The sequence below is a fragment of the Petromyzon marinus genome, chromosome 69 (assembly GCF_048934315.1).
Source record: "Petromyzon marinus isolate PM22_M1 ecotype Great Lakes invasive population chromosome 69, UKy_Petmar_22M1.pri1.0, whole genome shotgun sequence".
NCBI lineage: Eukaryota > Metazoa > Chordata > Hyperoartia > Petromyzontiformes > Petromyzontidae > Petromyzon > Petromyzon marinus.
Window position 1 is genome coordinate 8,302,881 of NC_133735.1, and position 23,777 is coordinate 8,326,657.

The 23,777-nt window shown below is 52.2% G+C and overlaps 1 protein-coding gene across 2 annotated transcripts in view; it reads right to left on the minus strand.

Moving 5' to 3' along the window:
- Positions 1-23,777, minus strand: part of LOC116957078 (protein NDRG3) — a 97,330-nt gene that overhangs the window by 72,200 nt on the left and 1,353 nt on the right. For both annotated transcript variants that reach the window (XM_076055070.1, XM_076055071.1), the window contains 2 exons: positions 3,335-3,428; positions 865-909 (listed from right to left, as the gene is read on the minus strand). In XM_076055070.1, coding sequence (XP_075911185.1) covers positions 865-909; positions 3,335-3,406 — 117 coding nt within the window. In that variant the 5' untranslated portion in view covers positions 3,407-3,428. The remainder of the gene's footprint in view (positions 1-864; positions 910-3,334; positions 3,429-23,777) is intronic.

Genomic DNA, 23,777 nt, shown 5'->3' on the forward strand with positions numbered 1-23,777 from the left:
ATTATAGACCCACAGACAGAACCAGACACAGCCATTATGGACCCACAGACAGACCCAGACACGTCCATTATAGACCCAGACAGACCCAGACACAGCCATTATAGACCCACAGACAGACCCAGACACAGCCATTATAGACCCACAGACAGACACAGCCATTATAGACCCACAGACAGACCCAGACAGCCATTATAGACCCAGACAGACCCAGACACGTCCATTATGGGCCCACAGACAGACCCAGACACGTCCATTATGGACCCACAGACAGACCCAGACACAGCCATTATGGGCCCACAGACAGACCCAGACACAGCCATTATGGGCCCACAGACAGACCCAGACACAGCCATAATGGACCCACAGACAGACCCAGACAGCCATTATGGAGCCACAGACAGACTCAGACACAGCCATTATAGACCCACAGACAGACCCAGACACGTCCATTATGGACCCACAGACAGACCCAGACACAGCTATTATGGACCCACAAACAGACCCAGACACGTCCATTATAGACCCAGACACAGCCATTATAGACCCACAGACAGACCCAGACACAGCCATTATAGACCCACAGACAGACACAGCCATTATAGACCCACAGACAGACCCAGACACAGCCATTATAGACCCACAGACAGACCCAGACACGTCCATTATGGGCCCACAGACAGACCCAGACACAGCCATTATGGACCCACAGACAGACCCAGACACGTCCATTATGGACCCACAGACAAACCCAGACACAGCCATTATGAACCTCCTTGAGTCAGAGACAAAGAAAGAGAGACACCAAGACCCAGGGCTACAACCCAGGTAACTCAGCTGCCCTGGCTAAATGTCTAAGCATCTCACCTGGCAATTGATGTCTTGAAACGGCTGTCCAGTCACCTCTGGACCCTGGACACACACAAAGACAAAGAAACCCCCTCGTGTAGCTTTAACAAACTGTCGGGGCAAGTGCTGTTAGCAAGTGGCACCTATGAAGGCCGGCTCAGCACACGACGGGAGGGGGTGGGTGGGTGGGTGGCCAGCACCACACCTGGCCGCCTTTGCCTCCCCAGTGGCGATGTTTACACGCCGCACCAGGCACCTATTTGACACCGAGTCCACCTAGGGAAGGTTCAGGACCAGTTCAGATATTCATCACTGGTGTCGGCCGCGAGTGGGAATCGAACTCGGGTCGCCGGGTTCGTAGCGCAGTGCAATAACCCCCCACCACAGCCACCGCCAGACACCGCCACCGCCAGACACCGCCACCGCCAGACACCGCCAACGCCAGACACCGCCACCCACCGCCACTGCCAGACACCACCTCCACCGCCAGACACCGCCACCCACCGCCACTGCCAGACACCACCTCCACCGCCACTGCCAGACACCACCTCCACCGCCAGACACCACCTCCACCGACCCCACCACCACCCCCGCGACAGCAACCGTCGACACCGCCACCACAGACACTGCCACTACCAACACCACCACCACCGACACCACCACCACTGCCACTACCAACACCACCACCACCCCCCACCACAGCAACCGTAGACACCGCCACCACAGACACTGCCACTACCAACACCACCACCAGCGACACCACCACCGACACCACCACCACTACCAACACCACCACCACCGACACCCCCCACCACAGCAACCGTAGACACCGCCACCACAGACACTGCCACTACCAACACTACCGCCGCCGACGCCAGACACCACCACCGACACCCACACAGCCACCGCCACGACCACCACCGTAACTGCAGCCACCACCGACACCACAACCAACACCGCCCTCTGCAGTGCGTCGTTTGAAATCTCATTTCGGAGTGGCTGCGACACGGCCACTGTGAGCCACCTAGTGGCCAGTGTGGGAAGTCCTTATCCCGGTGGCATCGACCAGAACCACCACCAGCAACCACCATCACCACCACCATCACCACTACCACCAGCAGCAGCACCACCACCACCAGCAGCAGCACCACCACCACCAGCAGCAGCAGCACCACCACCATCAATACTATCATCATCACCAGCACTACCACCATCAGCAGCAACACCACCACCTACACCACCGCCATCACCGCTGTCACCACCGCCACTACCATCAGCACCACCAGCAGCAGCACCACCACCACCACCATTACCATCACCACCACCACAAGCACCAGCAGCATCACCACCTACACCACTACCATCACGACTACCACCACCAACACCACCAGCAGCACCACCAGCAGCACCAGCACCATCATCAATACTATCATCATCACCAGCACTACCACGACCACCATCAGCAGCACCACCATCACCACCACCACCACCACCAACACCACCGCCGTCACCGCCGCCATCACCACCGCCATCACCACCGCCATCACCAAAACCACCAGCACCACCACCAGCAGCCCCACCAGCAGCCCCACCAGCAGCACCACCAACAACAGCACCACCAACAGCACCAACAACATCACCAGCAGCACCACCAGCAGCAACACCACCAGCAGCAGCACCACAACCACCATCAGCACCACCATCATCATCAGCACCACTATCAGCACCACCTACACCACTACCATCACGACTACCACCATCACGACTACCACCATCACGATTACCACCACCACCAGCAGCACCACCACCACCAGCAGCACCACCACCACCAGCAGCACCACCACCACCACCAGCAGCAGCACCACCACCAGCAGCACCACCACCAGCAGCACCACCACCACCAGCAGCACCACCACCACCAGCACCACCAACACCACTACCATCACGACTACCACCATCACGACTACCACCACCACCAGCAGCACCACCACCACCAGCAGCACCACCACCACCAGCAGCACCACCACCACCACCACCAGCAGCACCACCAACACCACCAGCAGCATCATCACCACCTACCACCTACAACACCACCTACACCACTACCATCACGACTACCACCATCACGACTACCACCATCACGATTACCACCACCAACACCACCAGCAGCATCATCACCACCTACAACAACACCTACACCACTACCATCACGACTACCACCATCACAATTACCACCACCACCACCAGCAGCAGCAGCACCAGCAGCACCACCATCAATACTATCATCATCATCATCACCAGCACTACCACCACCAGCAGCACCCCCACCACCACCTACACCACCGCTGTCACCACCGCCACCAGCAGCAGCACCATCAGCAGCAGCACCACCACCAGCAGCACCACCACCACCGCCACCAGCAGCAGCACCACCAACACCACCGCCACGACCATCACCACGACCACCATCCCCACCACCATTCCTCACCCCGGCAGCATCCTTCTCCAGCAGCAGAGGCTTGGCCTCGGTGATCTGGATCTCCTGCATTTCGCTCGCCATCTTCAGTGCCCAGGTTCGACACCTGTGTGGGGTGAGGAAGGGAGATAGGGAAGGGTCGAGATAGGACACACAACACCATCGTCATCGCCACCATCATCATCATCAACGCCGCCATCGTCACCATCGTCAAAGCCACCATCGTCATCGCCGTCACTCTCAATCACTCACCGAATGTGAGTGATTGAGTGTGAGTGGAGCTTGTTTGCTCTCCGCCTGTTCTGCAGAGTGAGTGTGAGTAGGTGAGTGAGTGTGAGTAGGTGAGTGTGAGTAGGTGAGTGTGAGTGAGTAGGTGAGTGTGTGTGAGAGTAGGTGAGTGAGTGTGAGTAGGTGTGAGTAGGTGAGTGTGAGTAGGTGAGTGTGAGTGAGTAGGTGAGTGTGAGTAGGTGAGTGAGTGTGAGTAAGTGAGTCTGAGTAGGTGAGTGAGTGTGTGTAGGTGAGTGTGAGTAGGTGAGTGTGAGTAGGTGAGTGAGTAGGTGAGTGTGAGTAGGTGAGTGTGAGTAGGTGAGTGTGAGTAGGTGAGTGTGAGTAGGTGAGTGAGTGTGAGTAGGTGAGTAGGTGAGTGAGTGTGAGTAGGTGAGTAGGTAAGTGAGTGTGAGTAGGTAAGTGAGTGTGAGTAGGTGAGTGTGAGTAGGTGAGTGTAAGTGAGTAGGTGAGTGTGAGTAGGTGAGTGTAAGTGAGTAGGTGAGTGTGAGTAGGTGAGTGTGAGTAGGTGAGTGTGAGTAGGTGAGTAGGTGAGTGAGTGTGAGTAGGTGAGTAGGTGAGTGAGTGTGAGTAGGTGAGTAGGTAAGTGAGTGTGAGTAGGTGAGTAGGTAAGTGTAAGTGAGTAGGTGAGTGTGAGTAGGTGAGTGTAAGTGAGTAGGTGAGTGTGAGTAGGTGAGTGTAAGTGAGTAGGTGAGTGTGAGTAGGTGAGTGTGAGTAGGTGAGTGTGAGTAGGTGAGTGAGAGTAGGTGAGTGAGTGAGTAGGTGAGTGAGTGTGAGTAGGTGAGTGTGAGTAGGTGAGTGTGAGTAGGTGAGTGTGTGATTAGGTGAGTGAGTGAGTAGGTGAGTGAGTGTGTGTAGGTGAGTGTGAGTAGGTGAGTGTGAGTAGGTGAGTGTGAGTGAGTGTGAGTAGGTGAGTGAGTGTGAGTAGGTGAGTGTGAGTAGGTGAGTGTGAGTAGGTGAGTGTGAGTAGGTGAGTGAGTGTGAGTAGGTGAGTAGGTGAGTGAGTAGGCGAGTAGGTGAGTGTGAGTAGGTGAGTAGGTGAGTGAGTGTGAGTAGGTGATTGTGAGTAGGTGAGTGTGAGTAGGCGAGTGTGAGTAGGTGAGTGAGAGTAGGTGAGTGAGTGAGTGAGTAGGTGAGTGAGAGTGAGTAGGTGAGTGAGTGTGAGTAGGTGAGTGTGAGTAGGTGAGTGTGAGTAGGTGAGTGTGAGTAGGTGAGTAGGTGAGTAGGTGAGTGAGTGTGAGTAGGTGAGTGTGAGTAGGTGATTGTGAGTAGGTGATTGTGAGTAGGTGAGTGTGAGTAGGCGAGTGTGAGTAGGTGAGTGAGAGTAGGTGAGTGTGAGTAGGTGAGTGAGTGAGTAGGTGAGTGAGAGTGAGTAGGTGAGTGAGTGTGAGTAGGTGAGTGTGAGTAGGTGAGTGTGAGTAGGTGAGTGAGTGTGAGTAGGTGAGTGAGTGAGAGTAGGTGAGTGAGTGAGTAGGTGAGTGAGTGAGTAGGTGAGTAGGTGAGTGTGAGTAGGTGAGTGAGTGTGAGTAGGTGAGTGTGAGTGAGTAGGTGAGTGAGTAGGTGAGTGAGTGTGAGTGAGTGTGTGGAGCTTGTTTCCACTCTCCCTGTTCTGCAATGGGGATTTGTTCCGTGTTCACCACTTCCCTCCTCCCATAGCTAAACCCACACCCACGGTGGATCTGCTATCGGCCAAACCCACATCAGCCAATGAAACGTTACACCGCAAATTCCCCCCCAACTGGGATCTCGTCACGGCACTAATCACCGTCGCCTCCTGGCGGCAGACCGATGCACAGGCAGCTGGATGGGCGAGTGAGCAGGCAAATGGCAGGCTGGGTGAGCCGATAATTGGGTCATCGGGTGAGGAGTGAGCGAGTGAATCTATGGATGGGTTGGCGAGCGAGCAGGAATATGGCTGGCTGGGTGGGTGAGCGAGTGAGTTCATGGATGAGCGAGTGGATGAGTGTGAATAGGTGGGAGTAAGGATAACAAACTATGAGTCTCTGTGCGAGTCTACGGGTCTCTGTGCGAGTCTACGGGTCTCTGTGCGAGTCTACGGGTCTCTGTGTGAGTCTCTGGGTCTATGTGTGAGTCTGAGTCTGTGCGAATCTACGGGTCTCTGTGCGAGTCTACGGGTCTCTGTGCAAGTCTACGGGTCTCTGTGCGAGTCTACGGGTCTCTGTGCGAGTCTACGGGTCTCTGTGCGAGTCTACGGGTCTCTGTGCGAGTCTACGGGTCTCTGTGCGAGTCTACGGGTCTCTGTGTGAGTCTACGGGTCTCTGTGTGAGTCTACGGGTCTCTGTGCGAGTCTATGGGTCTCTGTGAGTCTATGGGTCTCTGTGAGTCTATGGGTCTATGTGAGTCTACGGGTCTCTGTGAGTCTATGGGTCTATGTGAGTCTACGGGTCTGTGTGAGTCTATGGGTCTATGTGAGTCTACGGGTCTCTGTGTGAGTCTATGGGTCTATGTGAGTCTACGGGTCTCTGTGTGAGTCTACGGGTCTCTGTGCGAGTCACTGGGTCTGTGTGGGTCTACGGGTCTCTGTGCGAGTCTACGGGTCTCTGTGCGAGTCTACGGGTCTCTGTGCGAGTCTACGGGTCTCTGTGCGAGTCTATGGGTCTCTGTGCGAGTCACTGGGTCTGTGTGGGTCTACGGGTCTCTGTGTGAGTCTAAGGGTCTATGTGAGTCTACGGGTCTCTGTGCGAGTCTATGGGTCTATGCGGGTCCACAAACTAAACACAAAAAGCAGTTCCAAACAAATTAGTTCATCAACATAGATGGCGATTTAAAAGTGCATAACTCCCAGTGGCTTCCGAATATCGGAAGGGAAGAGCGTTCCAGACGGCTGAAATCGCCGCGCAATGCGGTGACCAGCGTCTCTGTTTGATGGTCAGCAACAAACCACTGCGGATAGGGTGAATGGGCGGGCGAGTGGCTGGCTGGCTGACTGGCTGGCTGGGCGGGCGAGCGAGCGAGCGAGCAGACGGGCAAACGGGTGGGCGAGCGATTGGCCGAGCGGGTGGGCGAGCGAGTTCATTGACAAAATGGGCGAGCGGGCGAGTCTGCTCGTTAAAACTCCCGCAGAGACGGAGGGGAGGGTGGGGTGGGGGGAGGGTGGGGTGGGGGGAGGACGAGGCGGGATGGACGCAGGCAGACAGACCCCCGCTCACCCTCTCTCCCGCCCTCCCTCTTCCCCTGCTCGCCACACACTGTCCGTCTCTCGCACGCCAATGAGCGAGCGAGCGAGCGATCAATTAATCAACGCGGCCACTCGCACCGCGTGCCCAGGTCACTCGCAGGGGGTCACAACGCGCAGCCACTCGGGCGCGCGGCTTGCGACCCGGGGGGGGTCCTGCACCTAGCCTGGCACAGCCGGCAAGCCACGTGACCTGGGTCCGTCTCCGTGACCACCTCCTGCGCCTAGCCTGGCACAGCCGGCAAGCCACGGGACCTGGGTCCGTCTCCGTGACCTCGTCCTGCACCTAGCCTGGCACAGCCGGCAACCCACGGGACCTGGGTCCGTCTCCGTGACCTCCTCCTGCGCCTAGCCCGGCACAGCCGGCAAGCCACGTGACCTGGGTCTGTCTCCGTGACCACCTCCTGCACCTAGCCTGGCACAGCAGGCAACCCACGGGACCTGGGTCCGTCTCCGTGACCTCCTCCTGCACCTAGCCTGGCACAGCCGACAACCTACGTGACCTGGGTCCGTCTCCGTGACCTCCTCCTGCACCTAGCCTGGCACAGCAGGCAACCCATAGCACCTCTAAGGGTCTCTATGGGTCTCTATTCAAATTCTCCCCGACGAGCCGAAGGACGGCGTCATCATTATGAGACCTCCTCTGCCAGTAACAAGATATAGGAATAGGTTTTAACCTTTTAACTGGCACAAAAACAAGATATAGGAATAGGTCTTACCCTTTTAACAGGCACAAAAACAAGATATAGGAATAGGTTTTAACCTTTTAACTGGCACAAAAACAAGATATAGGAATAGGTTTTAACCTTTTAACTGGCACAAAAACAAGATATAGGAATAGGTCTTACCCTTTTAACAGGCACAAAAACAAGATATAGGAATAGGTTTTAACCTTTTAACTGGCACAAAAACTGACACCTTTATTCAAGGCGTCATCGTCGGGAAGCGCTGACGCGGCTGACGTGGGCTCCGCGTGGTTTTTTCCCACGGGTCCGGTGGTGTGGGTGGTGTGGGTGGTGTGGGTGGTGTGGGTGGTGTGGGTGGTGTGGGTGATGTGGGTGATGTGGGGGTGGTGTGGGTGATGGGAGTGGTGTGGGTGGACTCGGTGGTGTGGGTGGTGTGGGTGATGTGGGTGGTGTGGGTGGTGTGGGTGGTGTGGGTGGTGTGGGTGGTGTGGGTGGTGTGGGTGGTGTGGGCGGTGGGGGGGAAATGTTTCTTTAGCAACAAAAAAGAAAACCACTTAAATAATTACAAATAAGCGGGCGATCGAACCTTACGTGACGCAGTCAGTTTGCTTTTTTTGCACGTGTCATTACGTACACGCACGTGATTATTCCCCTGTCAATAACAAAACGGCGTGCGTGTGTGTGCGTGCGTGTGTGTGCGTGCGTGTGTGCGTGCGAGCGTGTGTGTGCGTGTGTGTACGTGCAGCGCTAAGGTGCTCCGTACAGCACGCGCCTCAGTCCGTCAAGTCTATCCCGGGGATATTTGTCTTTGTGCGTGTGCACGTACGTGGTGCAGAGCGGCAGCGTGGTGGCCCGGCGCTACGCTGCTGCGCTACGAACCCGGCGACCCGAATTTAATTCCCCGCTCACGGCCAGCACCGGCGACGATCATTGGAAACCGGTGCCCTAGGATCCACTCCGCCTCACATGAGCACCCGGTGCGGTGTGCAGTCATTGCCACCAAGGAGACGAAGGCCGATCCCCGGGTGTGGCGTTGGCCAACCCCGCTCCCTCGTGTACCGTGGCGGCCTTCATAGATGCGGCTTGCTGACAGCACGTGCCAACAGTCTGCTGAAGGCTACACTGAGGGGCCTTGAAATTAACGATATAACAGGCGACGTTTCAGCCAATGGCCCTCGACTTCTTCACTCGCTCACGCACGCACCCACTGACACAAGACGTAGATCCCCCCCCACCCCACCCCCCGTATAGTCGCACTGTGGGCAAACGAGGGTGGGGGGGGGCGGGTGGCCAGGCCACCTTTGTCTCCCCAGAGCTGATGCTTACACACCGCACCAGGTACACCTCTCTCCGGGAGGGCCCAGAGCCAGTTCAGACCATCGCTATCACAACACCTGAGCGGGAACTGAACTCGGGTCGCCGGGTTCGCAGTGCAGCACGCCACCACTCCTCGCCTCACTGACACAGACACACACACACGCTCGCTCGCTCGCTCGCCTACCCGCTCGCTCACGCGCTTAAGACTATTACCGTGTAACTCGTTTTATTCGTCTGGGTTGGGATCGAACCCACGACCCTCCTGCGTACCAGGCGAGGTGGCTAACGTCTCTCCCTACACACGCACACACACACACTGATCCACCCACCCACCGACCCACTCACCCACCCACCCACTCACACACTGGCCCCTAGGTTAGATCACACTGCAGCAAAACATCACCCAGCTACTGACAGCCGACTGATGCACAGGGGACAGCTGCCACTGGGGGTGCCCCTATGCTGAGACCACGCAGCGGCAATCATCACCCCCAGCTACTGGTAGCAGACTGATGCACAGGGGACAGCTGCCACTGGGGGTGCCCCTATGCTGAGACCACGCAGTGGCAATCATCACCCCCAGCTACTGGTAGCAGACTGATGCACAGGGACAGCTGCCACTGGGGGTGCCCCTATGCTGAGACCACGCAGCGGCAATCATCACCCCCATCTACTGGTAGCAGACTGATGCACAGGGGACAGCTGCCACTGGGGGTGCCCCTATGCTGAGACCACACAGCGGCAATCATCACCCCCAGCTACTGGTAGCAGACTGATGCACAGGGACAGCTGCCACTGGGGGTGCCCCTATGCTGAGACCACGCAGCGGCAATCATCACACCCAGCTACTGGTAGCAGACTGATGCACAGGGGACAGCTGCCACTGGGGGTGCCCCTATGCTAAGACCACACAGCGGCAATCATCACACCCAGCTACTGGTAGCACACTGATGCACAGGGGACAGCTGCCACTGGGGGTGCCCCTATGCTAAGACCACACAGCGGCAATCATCACACCCAGCTACTGGTAGCAGACTGATGCACAGGGACAGCTGCCACTGGGGGTGCCCCTATGCTAAGACCACACAGTGGCAATCATCACCCCCAGCTACTGGTAGCAGACTGATGCACAGGGACAGCTGCCACTGGGGGTGCCCCTATGCTAAGACCACACAGTGGCAATCATCACACCCAGCTACTGGTAGAACACTGATGCACAGGGGACAGCTGCCACTGGGGGTGCCCCTATGCTGAGACCACGCAGCGGCAATCATCACCCCCAGCTACTGGTAGCAGACTGATGCACAGGGACAGCTGCCAATGGGGGTGCCCCTATGCTAAGACCACGCAGCGGCAATCATCACTCCCAGCTACTGGTAGCAGACTGATGCACAGCACTCACGTGTTGAGATGATGCTGATAATGAGAAGCGAGTGGCTGAACTTGAACCCCACACACCGCACTCACCGCACTCACCACACCACACACCGCACTCACCACACCGCGCTCACCACACCGCACACCGCGCTCACCAGGTGAAAAATTCCGCGTGCAAAATCACATTTCATTTGATACAACAACAACAATTAAACAATCAGTCGGCGGGAATTTTACGACCCAGTGTGAACAATTTGTTATCGCTTTCGTCCAACTCCGGCCAACCACAACCACCACCACAACCACCACCACGACCACCACCACCACCACAAAAGATCCCCGCCCATGTAGCCTACACAGGCTGTTGGGGGATAAGTGCTGTTCGCGAGTAGCAGCACTGTGGCACACTAAGAGGATGGGTGGCCAGCACCACGCCCGGCCGCCTTTGTCTCCCCCCCCCCCCCCAGTGGCGATGTTCACTACACACCGCTGCACCAGGTACTCATTTGAGGCCGAGTCGACCTAGGGGAGAAGGCTCAGACGATCGTCGCAGGTGCTGTCGGGCTGTGAGCGTGAATCGAAACCCACCCACCCTTCACTTTACCGCTCACCTCCCCACCCACTTACCCACTCACCTTCACACTCACCTCACCGCTCACCTACCCACCCACTTACCCACTCACCTTCCCACTCACCTTACCGCTCATCTCCCCACCCACTTACCCACTCACCTTCACACTCACCTTACCGCTCACCTCCCCACCCACTTACCCACTCACCTTCCCACTCACTTTACCTCTCACCTCCCCACCCATCCTTCACTTTACCGCTCCCCTCCCCACCCACTTACCCACTCACCTTCCCACTCACTTTACCTCTCACCTCCCCACCCACTTACCCACTCACCTTCACACTCACCTTCACACTCGCTTTACCTCTCACCTCCCCACCCACTTACCCACTCACCTTCCCACTCACCTTACCGCTCATCTCCCCACCCACTTACCCACTCACCTTCCCACTCACTTTACCTCTCACCTCCCCACCCACTTACCCACCCACCCTTCACTTTACCGCTCACCTCCCCACCCACTTACCCACTCACCTTACCGCTCATCTCCCCACCCACTTACCCACTCACCTTCACACTCACTTTACCGCTCACCTCTCCACCCACTTACCCACTCACCTTCACACTCACTTTACCTCTCACCTCCCCACCCACTTACCCACCCACCCTTCACTTTACCGCTCACCTCCCCACCCACTTACCCACTCACCTTACCGCTCATCTCCCCACCCACTTACCCACTCACCTTCACACTCACTTTACCGCTCACCTCTCCACCCACTTACCCACTCACCTTCACACTCACTTTACCTCTCACCTCCCCACCCACTTACCCACCCTTCACTTTACCTCTCACCTCCCCACCCACTTACCCACTCACCTTCCCACTCACCTTACCGCTCATCTCCCCACCCACTCACCCACTCACCTTCACACTCACTTTACCTCTCACCTCCCCATCCACATACCCACTCACTTTACCTCTCACCTCCCCACCCACCCTTCACTTTACCGCTCACCGCCCCACCCACTTACCCACTCACCTTCCCACTCACCTTACCGCTCATCTCCCCACCCACTCACCTTCACACTCACTTTACCGCTCACCTCTCCACCCACTTACCGTCCCACTCACCTCCCCCACCCACTCACCTCTCCGCCCACTTAACCACTCACCTCCCCCCTTACCTCCCCACCCACTCACCTCCGCACCCACCCGATCCCTTCACCATCACCTGCACAGACCAGTGTGAACTGGTTCTCTGTATCTACTCTGCGTAGCAGCACCAACCACAATGTATTCACCTGACGAACATACACGTGAGTTACGCAAGTGAAAGGTGTGTGTCTGTGTGTGTGGGGAGCGGTAGTGTAGCGGCCAGCCCTACGCTGCGCTATGAACCCGGCGACACGGGTTCGATTCCCGCTCACGGCCAACACCACCAGTGACGATTATCTGAACCGGTCCTGGGTCTCCCCTAGGTCGACTCAGCCTCAAATGAGTACCTGGTGCGGTGTATAAACATCGCCACTGGGGGAGACAAAGGCGGTCGGGCGTGGTGCTGGCCACCCACCCCCTCGCGTGCCGTTCCGGCCTTCATAGGTGCTCGCTAACAGCACTTGCCCCTACAGTCTGTTGAGGCTACACGGGGGATCTTTGTCTTTGTAGGTGCTACTCGCTAACAGCACTTGCCCCTACAGTCTGTTGAGGCTATACGGGGGATCTTTGTCTTTGATATTTGTTTTGCCTTTGGGGGAGACGGCTGAACGGGCATGGTGCTGGTCACCCAGCAGAGGTTAAGATTTCGACTCCCGCTCACGATCACAACAGCAGCGGGCAGCAATATCTAAGCCTGTCCTGGGCCTCCCCCGAGGTCGACTCCGCCTTAAATTCGTAATCGAGTGCCGTGTGTGAGCATTGCCACGAGGGAGACAAAGACGGTCGGGCGTGGTGCTGGTCACCCACCCCCTCGTGTGCCACAGTGCCGGCCTTCATTAGGTGCTACTCGCTAACAGCACTTGCCCCAACAGTCTGTTGAAGCTGTACACGGGGGACCTCTGTTTCAGTTTCATTTTTATTTATTTTGGTAGAGCCCTGTGAGCCATTCGGCTCTTGAATCGGGTGCAACCGCAACAAACAAAAAAACGTGAACAACAAAACATCTTAAAGCGACGATGTGACTTTGCGCAGACAGAAAATCCAGGGGAAAAAAACGGCAAAACATTCCAGAAAAAGCCACCGTGTACACCACCAACGCCGTGTGGGAAAAAATCCCAGTGGGATGCAAGTCAAACAACAACCAACAACACCACCAACAACAACCACAAGACAACTTGGATTAAGGCCATCTCGGTCTAACTCCCGTCTTTGGTGGGATTCTCTCCCGGCTAACGCCGATTTCCGTCGCGCACGAAGCCCACATTTTACTGCAATGAATAAAAACCACCCCGCAGATACCACCCGGACTGGCAGAACGGGAGAGTCAAAGGAGCCGCCGGGCGGACGTGGTGCTGGCCCATCCACCACCACCCCCATCCGTGTGCGGGTGATGCAGCCTTTAAAGGCTGCTGCTGCTCGCGAACAAGCACCCCACAGCCCGCTAAACTACTCGACTATTTTAATTTTGCATCAGGTTAAGGCTGATGAGCTATGCAGCTCTTGTTTTCAGAAGCGACCAGGGGCCATCCGCAAGTCAAAGCTGCTCAAAGAAGGGCGACGGGTTCCACCTGAAGACGGAAGAAGCTTGTATTGCCTACGAAATGTCGTGATTTAATTTAGCTCCGATTTAAAGCTTTTGTGACTGCAAGGATTCATCTTCTTTGGTTCTTTCGGTAAAGTCACCACCACGTAGAATGAGAATAAAATAATAAATTGGTAAAATAAAATAACACGATAATAATTCTCACGACGTTTCGGCCACCAACACAAGCGGCCTTCATCAGGTGAAGGGGACGAGACAGTCTCGTGAGAATATAATCGCGTTATTTTATTTTATCAATTTATTATTTTATTCTCATTCTACGTGGTGGTGGTGGTGACTTCACCGAAAGAACCAAAGAAGATGAATTTAGTTGTTTTCATTTATTTTATTTTACCTACGTGACTTCAACGATAAAAAAAAAACAAAGAGCACGAATCCTTGCAGTCACGAAAGCTTCAAATCGAGAAATAGTACGTGGTTGTTCGGGGGCGCCCGACAGACTGGTCAAGTAAATTCTTACGATCCACTGGCACATCATGCGGTGGGGGGGGGGGCCTTCATCCAGCAGTGTATTTAAGCACCAAAAAAACTACAGTACTAATGTAATTAGAACCGTGTGTGTGTGTGTATGTCCATACGTACGTAACAGATGTGTGTGTGTGTGGTGCACGTGTGTTTTACCGTCAAAAGTATTACTGAAAAGTATTATTGTGGAGTACTGTAAAAGGAAGGCGAACGGCTTTGCTGTATATTCTTGGTTCTTTCGGTAAAGTCACGTAGGTATAAAATAAAAATAAATGACGACGTTTCGGGCGCACACACAAGCGTCCGTCCATCAGGTGGGAAAGCGTGGCCTGCTGCTGAGGCTGAGTGTTTTAAAAAGGTTTTTAAATGGGTGTAGCCCAAGGGTCATAAAGAAGTGGCCGGGGCTGGTGACGTTCATGTGAGAAATTAGCGTGACGTTAATGTGAGAAATTAGCATGTGACTGTAAGCTAGGAGAGCGGCCTCCTGGATGAGGGTACAGAAGTGGCTGTGTTAATGTGAGGGATTAGCATGATGTTAATGTGGGAAATTAGAGGGCACGGAAGTGGCTGTGTTAATGTGAGGGATTAGCATGATGTTAATGTGATGAATTTAGAGGGCACGGAAGTGGCTGTGTTAATGTGAGGGATTAGCATGATGTTAATGTGATGAATTCAGAGGGCACGGAAGTGGCTGTGTTAATGTGAGCGATTAGCATGACGTTAATGTGGGAAATTAGAGGGGTGTTAATGTGAGGGATTAGCATGATGTTAATGTGATGAATTTAGAGGGCACGGAAGTGGCTATGTTAATGTGAGGGATTAGCATGATGTTAATGTGAGAAATTAGAGGACACGGAAGTGGCTGTGTTAATGTGAGGGAAAAGCATGATTTTAATCTGAGAAATTAGAGGGCATGGAAGTGACTGTGTTAATGTGAGGGATTAGCATGATGTTAATGTGAGAAATTAGAGGGCACGGAAGTGGCTATGTTAATGTGAGGGATTAGCATGATGTTAATGTGAGAAATTAGAGGGTTACGGAAGTGGCTGTGTTAATGTGAGGGATTAGCATGATGTTAATGTGAGATATTAGAGGGCACGGAAGTGGCTGTGTTAATGTGAGGGATTAGCGTGATGTTAATGTGGGAAATTAGAGGGCACGGAAGTGGCTGTGTTAATGTGAGGGATTAGCATGATGTTAATGTGAGAAATTAGAGGGCATGGAAGTGGCTGTGTTAATGTGAGGGATTAGCATGATGTTAATGTGATGAATTTAGAGGGCACGGAAGTGGCTGTTAATGTGAGGGATTAGCATGATGTTAATGTGAGACATTAGAGGGCACGGAAGTGGCTATGTTAATGTGAAGGATTAGCATGATGTTAATGTGAGAAATTAGAGGGCACGGAAGTGGCTATGTTAATGTGAGGGATTAGCATGATGTTAATGTGAGAAATTAGAGGGCATGGAAGTGGCTGTGTTAATGTGAGGGATTAGCGTGATGTTAATGTGATGAATTTAGAGGGCACGGAAGTGGCTGTGTTAATGTGAAGGATTAGCATGATGTTAATGTGAGAAATTAGAGGGCACGGAAGCGGCTGTGTTAATGTGAGGGATTAGCATGACGTTAATGTGGGAAATTAGAGGGCACGGAAGTGGCTGTGTTAATGTGAGGGATTAGCATGATGTTAATGTGATGAATTTAGAGGGCACGGAAGTGGCTATGTAAATGTGAGGGATTAGCATGATGTTAATGTGAGAAATTAGAGGGCACGGAAGTGGCTATGTTAATGTGAAGGATTAGCATGACGTTAATGTGATTAATTTAGAGGGCACGGAAGTAGCTGTGTTAATGTGAGGGATTAGCATGATGTTAATGTGATGAATTTAGAGGGCATGGAAGTGGCTATGTAAATGTGAGGGCTTAGCATGATGTTAATGTGGGAAATTAGAGGGCACGGAAGTGGCTGTGTTAATGTGAGGGATTAGCATGATGTTAATGTGATGAATTTAGAGGGCACGGAAGTGGCTATGTTAATGTGGGGGATTAGCATGATGTTAATGTGATGAATTTAGAGGACACGGAAGTGGCTGTGTTAATGTGAGGGCTTAGCATGATGTTAATGTGAGAAATTAGAGGGCACGGAAGTGGCTATATTAATGTGAGGGATTAGCATGATGTTAATGTGAGAAATTAGAGGGGTGTTAATGTGAGGTATTAGCATGATGTTAATGTGATTAATTTAGAGGGCACGGAAGTGGCTATGTTAATGTGAGGGTTTAGCATGATGTTAATGTGAGAAATGAGCATGTAACTGTCGAAAAGAATCTTCAAATCAAGACTGCCTTATCAATATCATCATCTCGTGGAAAGTACAGACGCATAGACACCCACGGAGACGCACAGAACCACAGTGACACACATAGAAGATGACCCATAGAAACAGAGGACATTGCTATACACAGACATCCTGAGAGATACGTAGAGACCCATTAACTAAACTCTATATTAGTCTTGGTTCTTTCGGTAAAGTCACCACGTAGAAGAGAAACAATTAAATAATAAAAATATAAAACAATAAATTCTCACCGACGTTTCGACTGCAACCCAAGCAATCATCATCAGGTGTGAAAAACCACAACAAGAAAATGTTCTTGTTGTGGTTTTATATTTTTATTATTTTATTGTTTCCCTTCTACGTGACTTTACCGAAAGAACCAAGAATATGAATCCCTGCAGTCACGAAAGCTTTAAATCTAAATTTAACTCTTTATTACTACACGCTTTTAATTAACGCACTGTCTGCTGTTGTATCCTCAAATCTTGCAACTCAATTTTTACCCACTTCCCAATGTGGTATCGACTGCAAATTTGGTATACTTATGTCATACTGATGACAGTACTATAGTCTGGCATTAAACATTAAAAATATATATTTTTTTAAACGTAATTTTGTATATGTTACGTTTCGCCTTGGGTCTGATTGTCCACGCTCTAACTAACGTTGGCTGTAAATCACCACGGTCCCTTAGGTTGTGGGCAAGCTTCGGGGCCACTTCCTGGAGTCGTGGAGTTCTCACTATTACTAGTGCGGCACATTTCGTTTAAAGCGTGTTTAAAAAAAAAAAGAATTACTTATTTTACCAGGTAAGGCCCCACCGCGCTGCATAGCTTTCTTTCAGAAGCGACCCGGGCCATCACAAATGATAGGCTCAAGGAAAAAATGGCTCATCACGCGGAAATGCAGAGCAGTTGCCAAATACTCTGAACAGCGCGATGTCGATTCTAAATGACGAGGGGAAAAACCGGACAACACGGAGCAAAATCGACGCGACCACCCACGGGAAGAGAGGCGGAGTGACACAAACTCCAAATAATACACTGTGGGACGCATCGGGGTAGAGATCGAACACACGGCCCTCCTGCATACCAGGCGAGGTAGTTAACATCTCCTAGCCACCGTGGTGATGATGATGATGATGAGGCAGACAAGCAAACTCCAAATATACAGCAGCAGGCGTCAGGGTCGGGATAGAAACCACGACCTCTTGCATACCAGGCGAGGTAGTTAACATCTCCTAGCCACCGTGATGATGATGATGAGGCAGACAAGCAAACTCCAAATATACAGCAGCAGGTGTCAGGGTCGGGATAGAAACCACGACCTCCTGCATACCAGGCGAGGTAGTTAACATCTCCTAGCCACCGTGATGATGATGAGGCAGACAAGCAAACTCCAAATATACAGCAGCAGGCGTCAGGGTCGGGATAGAAACCACGACCTCCTGCATACCAGGCGAGGTAGTTAACATCTCACCACCACGGTGCCAGGTTTATAACACACGGTGGGATCTTTGCGTTGTGTGTGAGGAGTGGTGGCGCAGTGGTTGGTGCACTGCAGGGGACTGGGCCCGGTGACCCGTAACCCATTGACGGTCACGGCGAACATCAGTGGCAGAGCCGAGTGTGGCGTCTGAACTGGTTCTACCACTTTCTTCCACACGACCGCTCGAGTCCATGGGTCTCTCTGTGACGAGTGTATGAGTCTCGGTGAGTCTGTGGGTCTCGGTGTGATGAGTCTATGGGTCTCTGCGCGAGGCTCTAGGCTTCTGTGCGAGTCTCTGGGTCTCGGAGGAAGCCTCTGGGTCTCTGCTGTGTGAGTCTGTGGGTGTCTGCTGTGTGAGTCTGTGGGTCTCTGATGTGTGAGTCTATGGGTCTCTGCTGTGTGAGTCTATGGGTCTCTGCTGTGTGAGTCTCTGGGTCTCTGCTGTGTGAGTCTATGGGTCTCTGCTGTGTGAGTCTGTGGGTCTCTGCTGTGTGAGTCTATGGGTCTCTGCTGTGCGAGTCTATGGGTCTCTGCTGTGTGAGTCTATGGGTCTCTGCTGTGTGAGTCTGTGGGTCTCTGTTGTGAGTCTGTGGGTCTCTGCTGTGTGAGTCTGTGGGTCTCTGCTGTGTGAGTCTGTGGGTCTCTGCTGTGTGAGTCTGTGGGTCTCTGCTGTGTGAGTCTGTGGGTCTCTGCTGTGTGAGTCTGTGGGTCTCTGCTGTGTGAGTCTGTGGGTCTCTGCTGTGTGAGTCTATGGGTCTCTGCTGTGTGAGTCTATGGGTCTCTGCTGTGTGAGTCTGTGGGTCTCTGTTGTGAGTCTGTGGGTCTCTGCTGTGTGAGTCTATGGGTCTCTGCTGTGTGAGTCTTTGGGTCTCTGTTGTGAGTCTGTGGGTCTCTGCTGTGTGAGTCTTTGGGTCTCTGTTGTGAGTCTGTGGGTCTCTGCTGTGTCAGTCTGTGGGTCTCTGTTGTGAGTCTGTGTGAGTCTCTGCTGTGTGAGTCTGTGGCTCTCTGCTGTGTGGGTCTAAGGGCCTCTGCGGGTTTTTATTCATTACAGTAATGGCTTCGTGTGTGACAGAAATCTGTGGAAGCTGCAAGAAAGCCCCACCAAACCCCAAAGCTCCCCCTAGGCAGCATTACCACACTACTGGGCCAAGTGATGTTAGCGAGCACCTATAAAGGCCAGCACTGTGTGGCACGCTGGGGGGTGGGATGGCCAGCACCACGCCCGGCCGCCTTTGTCTCCCCAGCGGCGATGCTAACGCACCGCACTCACTTTGAGGCCGAGTCGACCCAGGGAAAAGCCCAGGACCGGTTCAGATAAACTCAGGTCGTCGGCTTCCTTGTGCACACTATTCGCAGCTTCCGCGCCGACGGATCCACCATTCCCAATCGCCATTAAACATCCACTCGTACACTCCGTCTGCACAATGCACACGCGTGCCAGCCTCGTCATATCCACCGCCGTACGAGGGACTGCCCCAGCGGCACTGTCAGTCTCGTGGAGGTAAAATGACCATAGTTCACCACTCTGGCCATCACGCACAGCGGGGGCGGGGTACGTGAATACGTGGAGCGGGAGCATAGTAGTAGAGTACAACAATGCCACTGCATTGTCCTGCACCGTCCACCTATCGCAGCCGTAGCAAAACCTATAGCACCTGTTATGCACCCGCGGTATAAACAAACCAGGAGGGTGGAAAAACAGAAAATTATTAAAAACTGATAAATTTTTCATTCAGGTAGAACTACATTTGAGAGAGAGAAACAACAGACACGAAGACACACAGACACACAAGCAGAGAGAGACACACGCAGACACACAAGCAGAGAGAGAACACAGACACACAGAGCGAGACACACAGAGGCACAGAGAGAGACAGAGAGAGAGACAGAGAGAGACACACAGAGACACAGAGAGAGACAGAGAGAGAGACACACAACATAGACACACACAGAGACACACACAGAGACACAGAGACAGAGAGACACACAGAGAGGGACACACAGAGACACACACAGACACACACAGAGACACACACAGAGACACAGAGAGAGACACAGAGAGACACACAGAGACACAGAGAAACCCACACCCAGAGACACACACAGAGACACAAAGAGAGACACACAGAGACACAAAGAGAGACACACACAGAGACACACACAGAGAGAGGCACACAGAGAGAGACACAGAGACACACACAGAGACACACACAGAGACACAGGGAGACACACAGAGAGCGAGACACACAACATAGACACACAGAGACACACACAGAGACACAGAGAGAGACACACAGGGAGACACACAGGGAGACACACAGAGAGCGAGACACACAACATAGACACACACATAGACACATAGAGACACAGAGACACACAGAGAGACACACACAGAGAGAGACACAGGGAGACACACAGAGAGCGAGACACACAACATAGACACACACAGAGACACACAGAGAGAGACACAGAGACACACAGAGACACAGGGAGACACACAGAGAGCGAGACACACAACATAGACACACACATAGACACATACAGAGACACACACAGAGACACAGAGAGACACACACAGACACAGAGAGAGAGACACACAGGGAGACACACAGGGAGACACAGAGAGCGAGACACACAACATAGACACACACATAGACACATAGAGACACAGACACACAGAGAGACACACACAGAGAGAGACACAGGGAGACACACAGAGAGCGAGACACACAACATAGACACACACAGAGACACAGAGACACACAGAGAGAGACACAGAGACACACACAGAGAGAGACACAGGGAGACACACAGAGAGCGAGACACACAACATAGACACACACATAGACACATACAGAGACACACATACAGAGACACACACAGAGAGAGACACACAGAGAGACACACAGAGAGACACACACAGAGACACAGAGAGACACACAGAGAGAGACACACAGAGAGACACACACAGAGAGACACAGGGAGACACACAGAGAGCGAGACACACAACATAGACACACCTGATGACGATCGCTTGTGTTGAAATCGAAACGTCGTATTCTATTACTTAGATGATTTTATTTCTATGCGACTTCACCAAAAGAGCCAACGAGTCATCCCTGCAGTCACGAAAGCTTCAAATAAAACCTGAACGTGCTCAAGCAAACTGAGTCCACCGACGGCTCCATTCAATAATTAATTAGCGTACCTGGGGGGGGTCAGACATTTGTGACGATGTGTGACGAGCGGGCGGGGGGGGGGTTTGAGAAGTGTGACGTCACGTACAAATGCGCAACTTTAAATAAATATAGAATTGTTATAACACTAATTGTCATAAAAGCACTCCTACAACATCAGGGTGCAGCGCCACATTAAATACGCACTACAATGACAATAGTTTAAATCGATTTGAAGCACGTTTTTATTTTCAAAATGGAAATATGGTTTTGGAAATTTGCCATGTGGTTACTTTCCAGACTGCTGTACACAATGCAACAATTATAAAAATACACTTTAGTTTTTTTTGGGGGGGGCTCAATAATGCATAGATTTTTTTGCACGCTAAGTGAGCCGTGACGTCAAATCTGTCACGTGACCCGCGCGTGTGGAAGCGTAACGCTTTGTGGCGTAGTGGTTAGCGCGCTGTGTGTGTATCTGTGTGTGTATGTGTGTCTGTGTGTGTGTCTGTGCGCGTGTATCTGTGTGTGTGTGTATCTGTGTGTGTGTATCTGTGTGTGTGTATCTGTGTGTGTGTATCTGTGTGTGTATCTGTGTGTGTATCTGTGTGTGTATCTGTGCGTGTATCTGTGCGCGTGTATCTGTGCGCGTGTATCTGTGCGCGTGTATCTGTGCGCGTGTATCTGTGTGTGTGTGTATCTGTGTGTGTGTGTATCTGTGTGTGTGTGGATCTGTGTGTGTGTGGTGGGGGAGCGGTAGCGGTAGCGGTTAGCGCTACGCCGCGCTACGAACCCGGCGACCCGAGTTCGATTCCCGCTCACGGCCACCACCGGTGACGATTATTTGAACCGGTCCTGGGCACTCCCCTAGGTCGACTCGGCCTCAAACGAGAAACTGCTGCGGTGTGTAGTGAACATCGCCACTGGGGAGACAAAGGCGGCCGCGCGTGGTGGATCAAAGTCCCGGGGCGAAGCCGGGTAGTACAGCTAGTCATATAATATATATTGCCAATATAAAAAAAATAATTGCTATGCTATGTAAATAAAAAACAACAATTTCCTAAAGCTTGCCCACAATATATAGGACTTGTCTTCATGTAAATCAATGCATAGATTTCTGTTTATGTGATTGTGGTTATGGTTGTACTTAATCATCCCTAATCTCTGCCATTACATACAATGAAACAATGGTAAAAACAAAAGTCGAAACAGAGCAATGTAAATACGACACGCTATTAGACATTATTAAGTCCATCCCATGTTGTTAGTGAATTTGTTTATATTTTAGGCAGGAATTGAGGGGGTTTTTTTCAAATTTTCTTGCTGTGGTTTTCACACCTGATGATGACTGCTTGTGTTGCAGTCGAAACGTCGTGAGGATTTCATTGTTTTATGTTTTTATTATTGTATTACTTCCTCTTCTACGTGGTGGTGGTGACTTTACCGAAAGAACCAAGAATACGAATCCCTGCAGTCACGAAAGCTTTCAATCAAAATTTAAAGGAAATTCGTTTTCAAATTTAGATTTTCTTCTGGGGGGGGGGGGGGGGCGGGGGGAACACCCCCAGACCCCCTGGAAGATTTTTGTCCCATCCCAATGTTGAAGACTCCATGGGCCTTGAATCGGGGGTAGTGTGTAGGGTGCCACACGAGTGACACCTCACCCACAGCCCTACCTCGCTAGGTAAAGTCGTCTCGCCTGACAAGCTGAAGACACTCAACTACAGCCCATTTGAAGGCCAACGAAGACAAATTCTTATCGAGGCTTCACACACAAACACACACACACCACCTCCCACCACGTTTCCTATCCTCCATATCGTTTGGTTCTTTCGGCAAAGTCACGTAGGTAGGAATAATATAAAATATGTTCTTTCCACCCACGTGGCTTTACCGAAAGAACCAAAGATTATGATGGATTCCTAGCGGCCACGGAATCTTCAAATCAAGATTGAACCGCCTCTACGTGGAGGATTTTCCACCACAACTATTCCATCTTTTCCCGCGTTGCGCTCGAAACGTCGTGATGTATTATTATTTTTGATTTCTACCCACGTTTACTTTACCGAAATAACCAAAGTGTGTGATGGATTCCTGCGGTCACGAAAGCTTCGAATGAAGATTAGACACCCCTCCCCACCACCACCAACACCACCACCCCCACCAAATACGCAAGCGTACGAATTTAAGTTAACCTACCTCGCCCCCTATCCATGCGTAACGTACTTAATGGACGGCCCCCACTAAGTACGGTGACGTTTCGCTGGTACGTGAATTATACAATTACATCAATCGGCTTTCGCGATCAATGATGATCCAACAATATGGGTGTTTCGGGTTAGGTCGCCTGGTTGTAATTGCTGGCGAAACGTCGAATTAGCAGAGTAGGGTGGCGGCGGCTTTCACGACACAACATTTAAATTTCCTGATGAAGCTGGTTGTAATTGCTGGCGAAACGTCGTACTTTAGATGGTTAATGTTGAGTGGATTTTCTCTACAACACACCACCAGTTAGTGCTGTACCTAGTAACGAATTTCCTGATGAAGCTAGCGGTAATCGCTGGCGAAACGTCGTACCTTAGATGGTAAATGTTGAGTGGATTTTCTCTCCAACGCACCACCAGTTACCTGAAGAAGCTAGCGGTAATTGCTGGCGAAACGTCGTAAATTAGATGGTAAATGTTGCGTGGATTTTCTCTACAACACACCACCAGTTACCTGACGAAGCTAGCGGTAATTGCTGGCGAAACGTCGAATTAGCAGAGTCGGGTGGCGGCGGCTTTCACGACACATTTA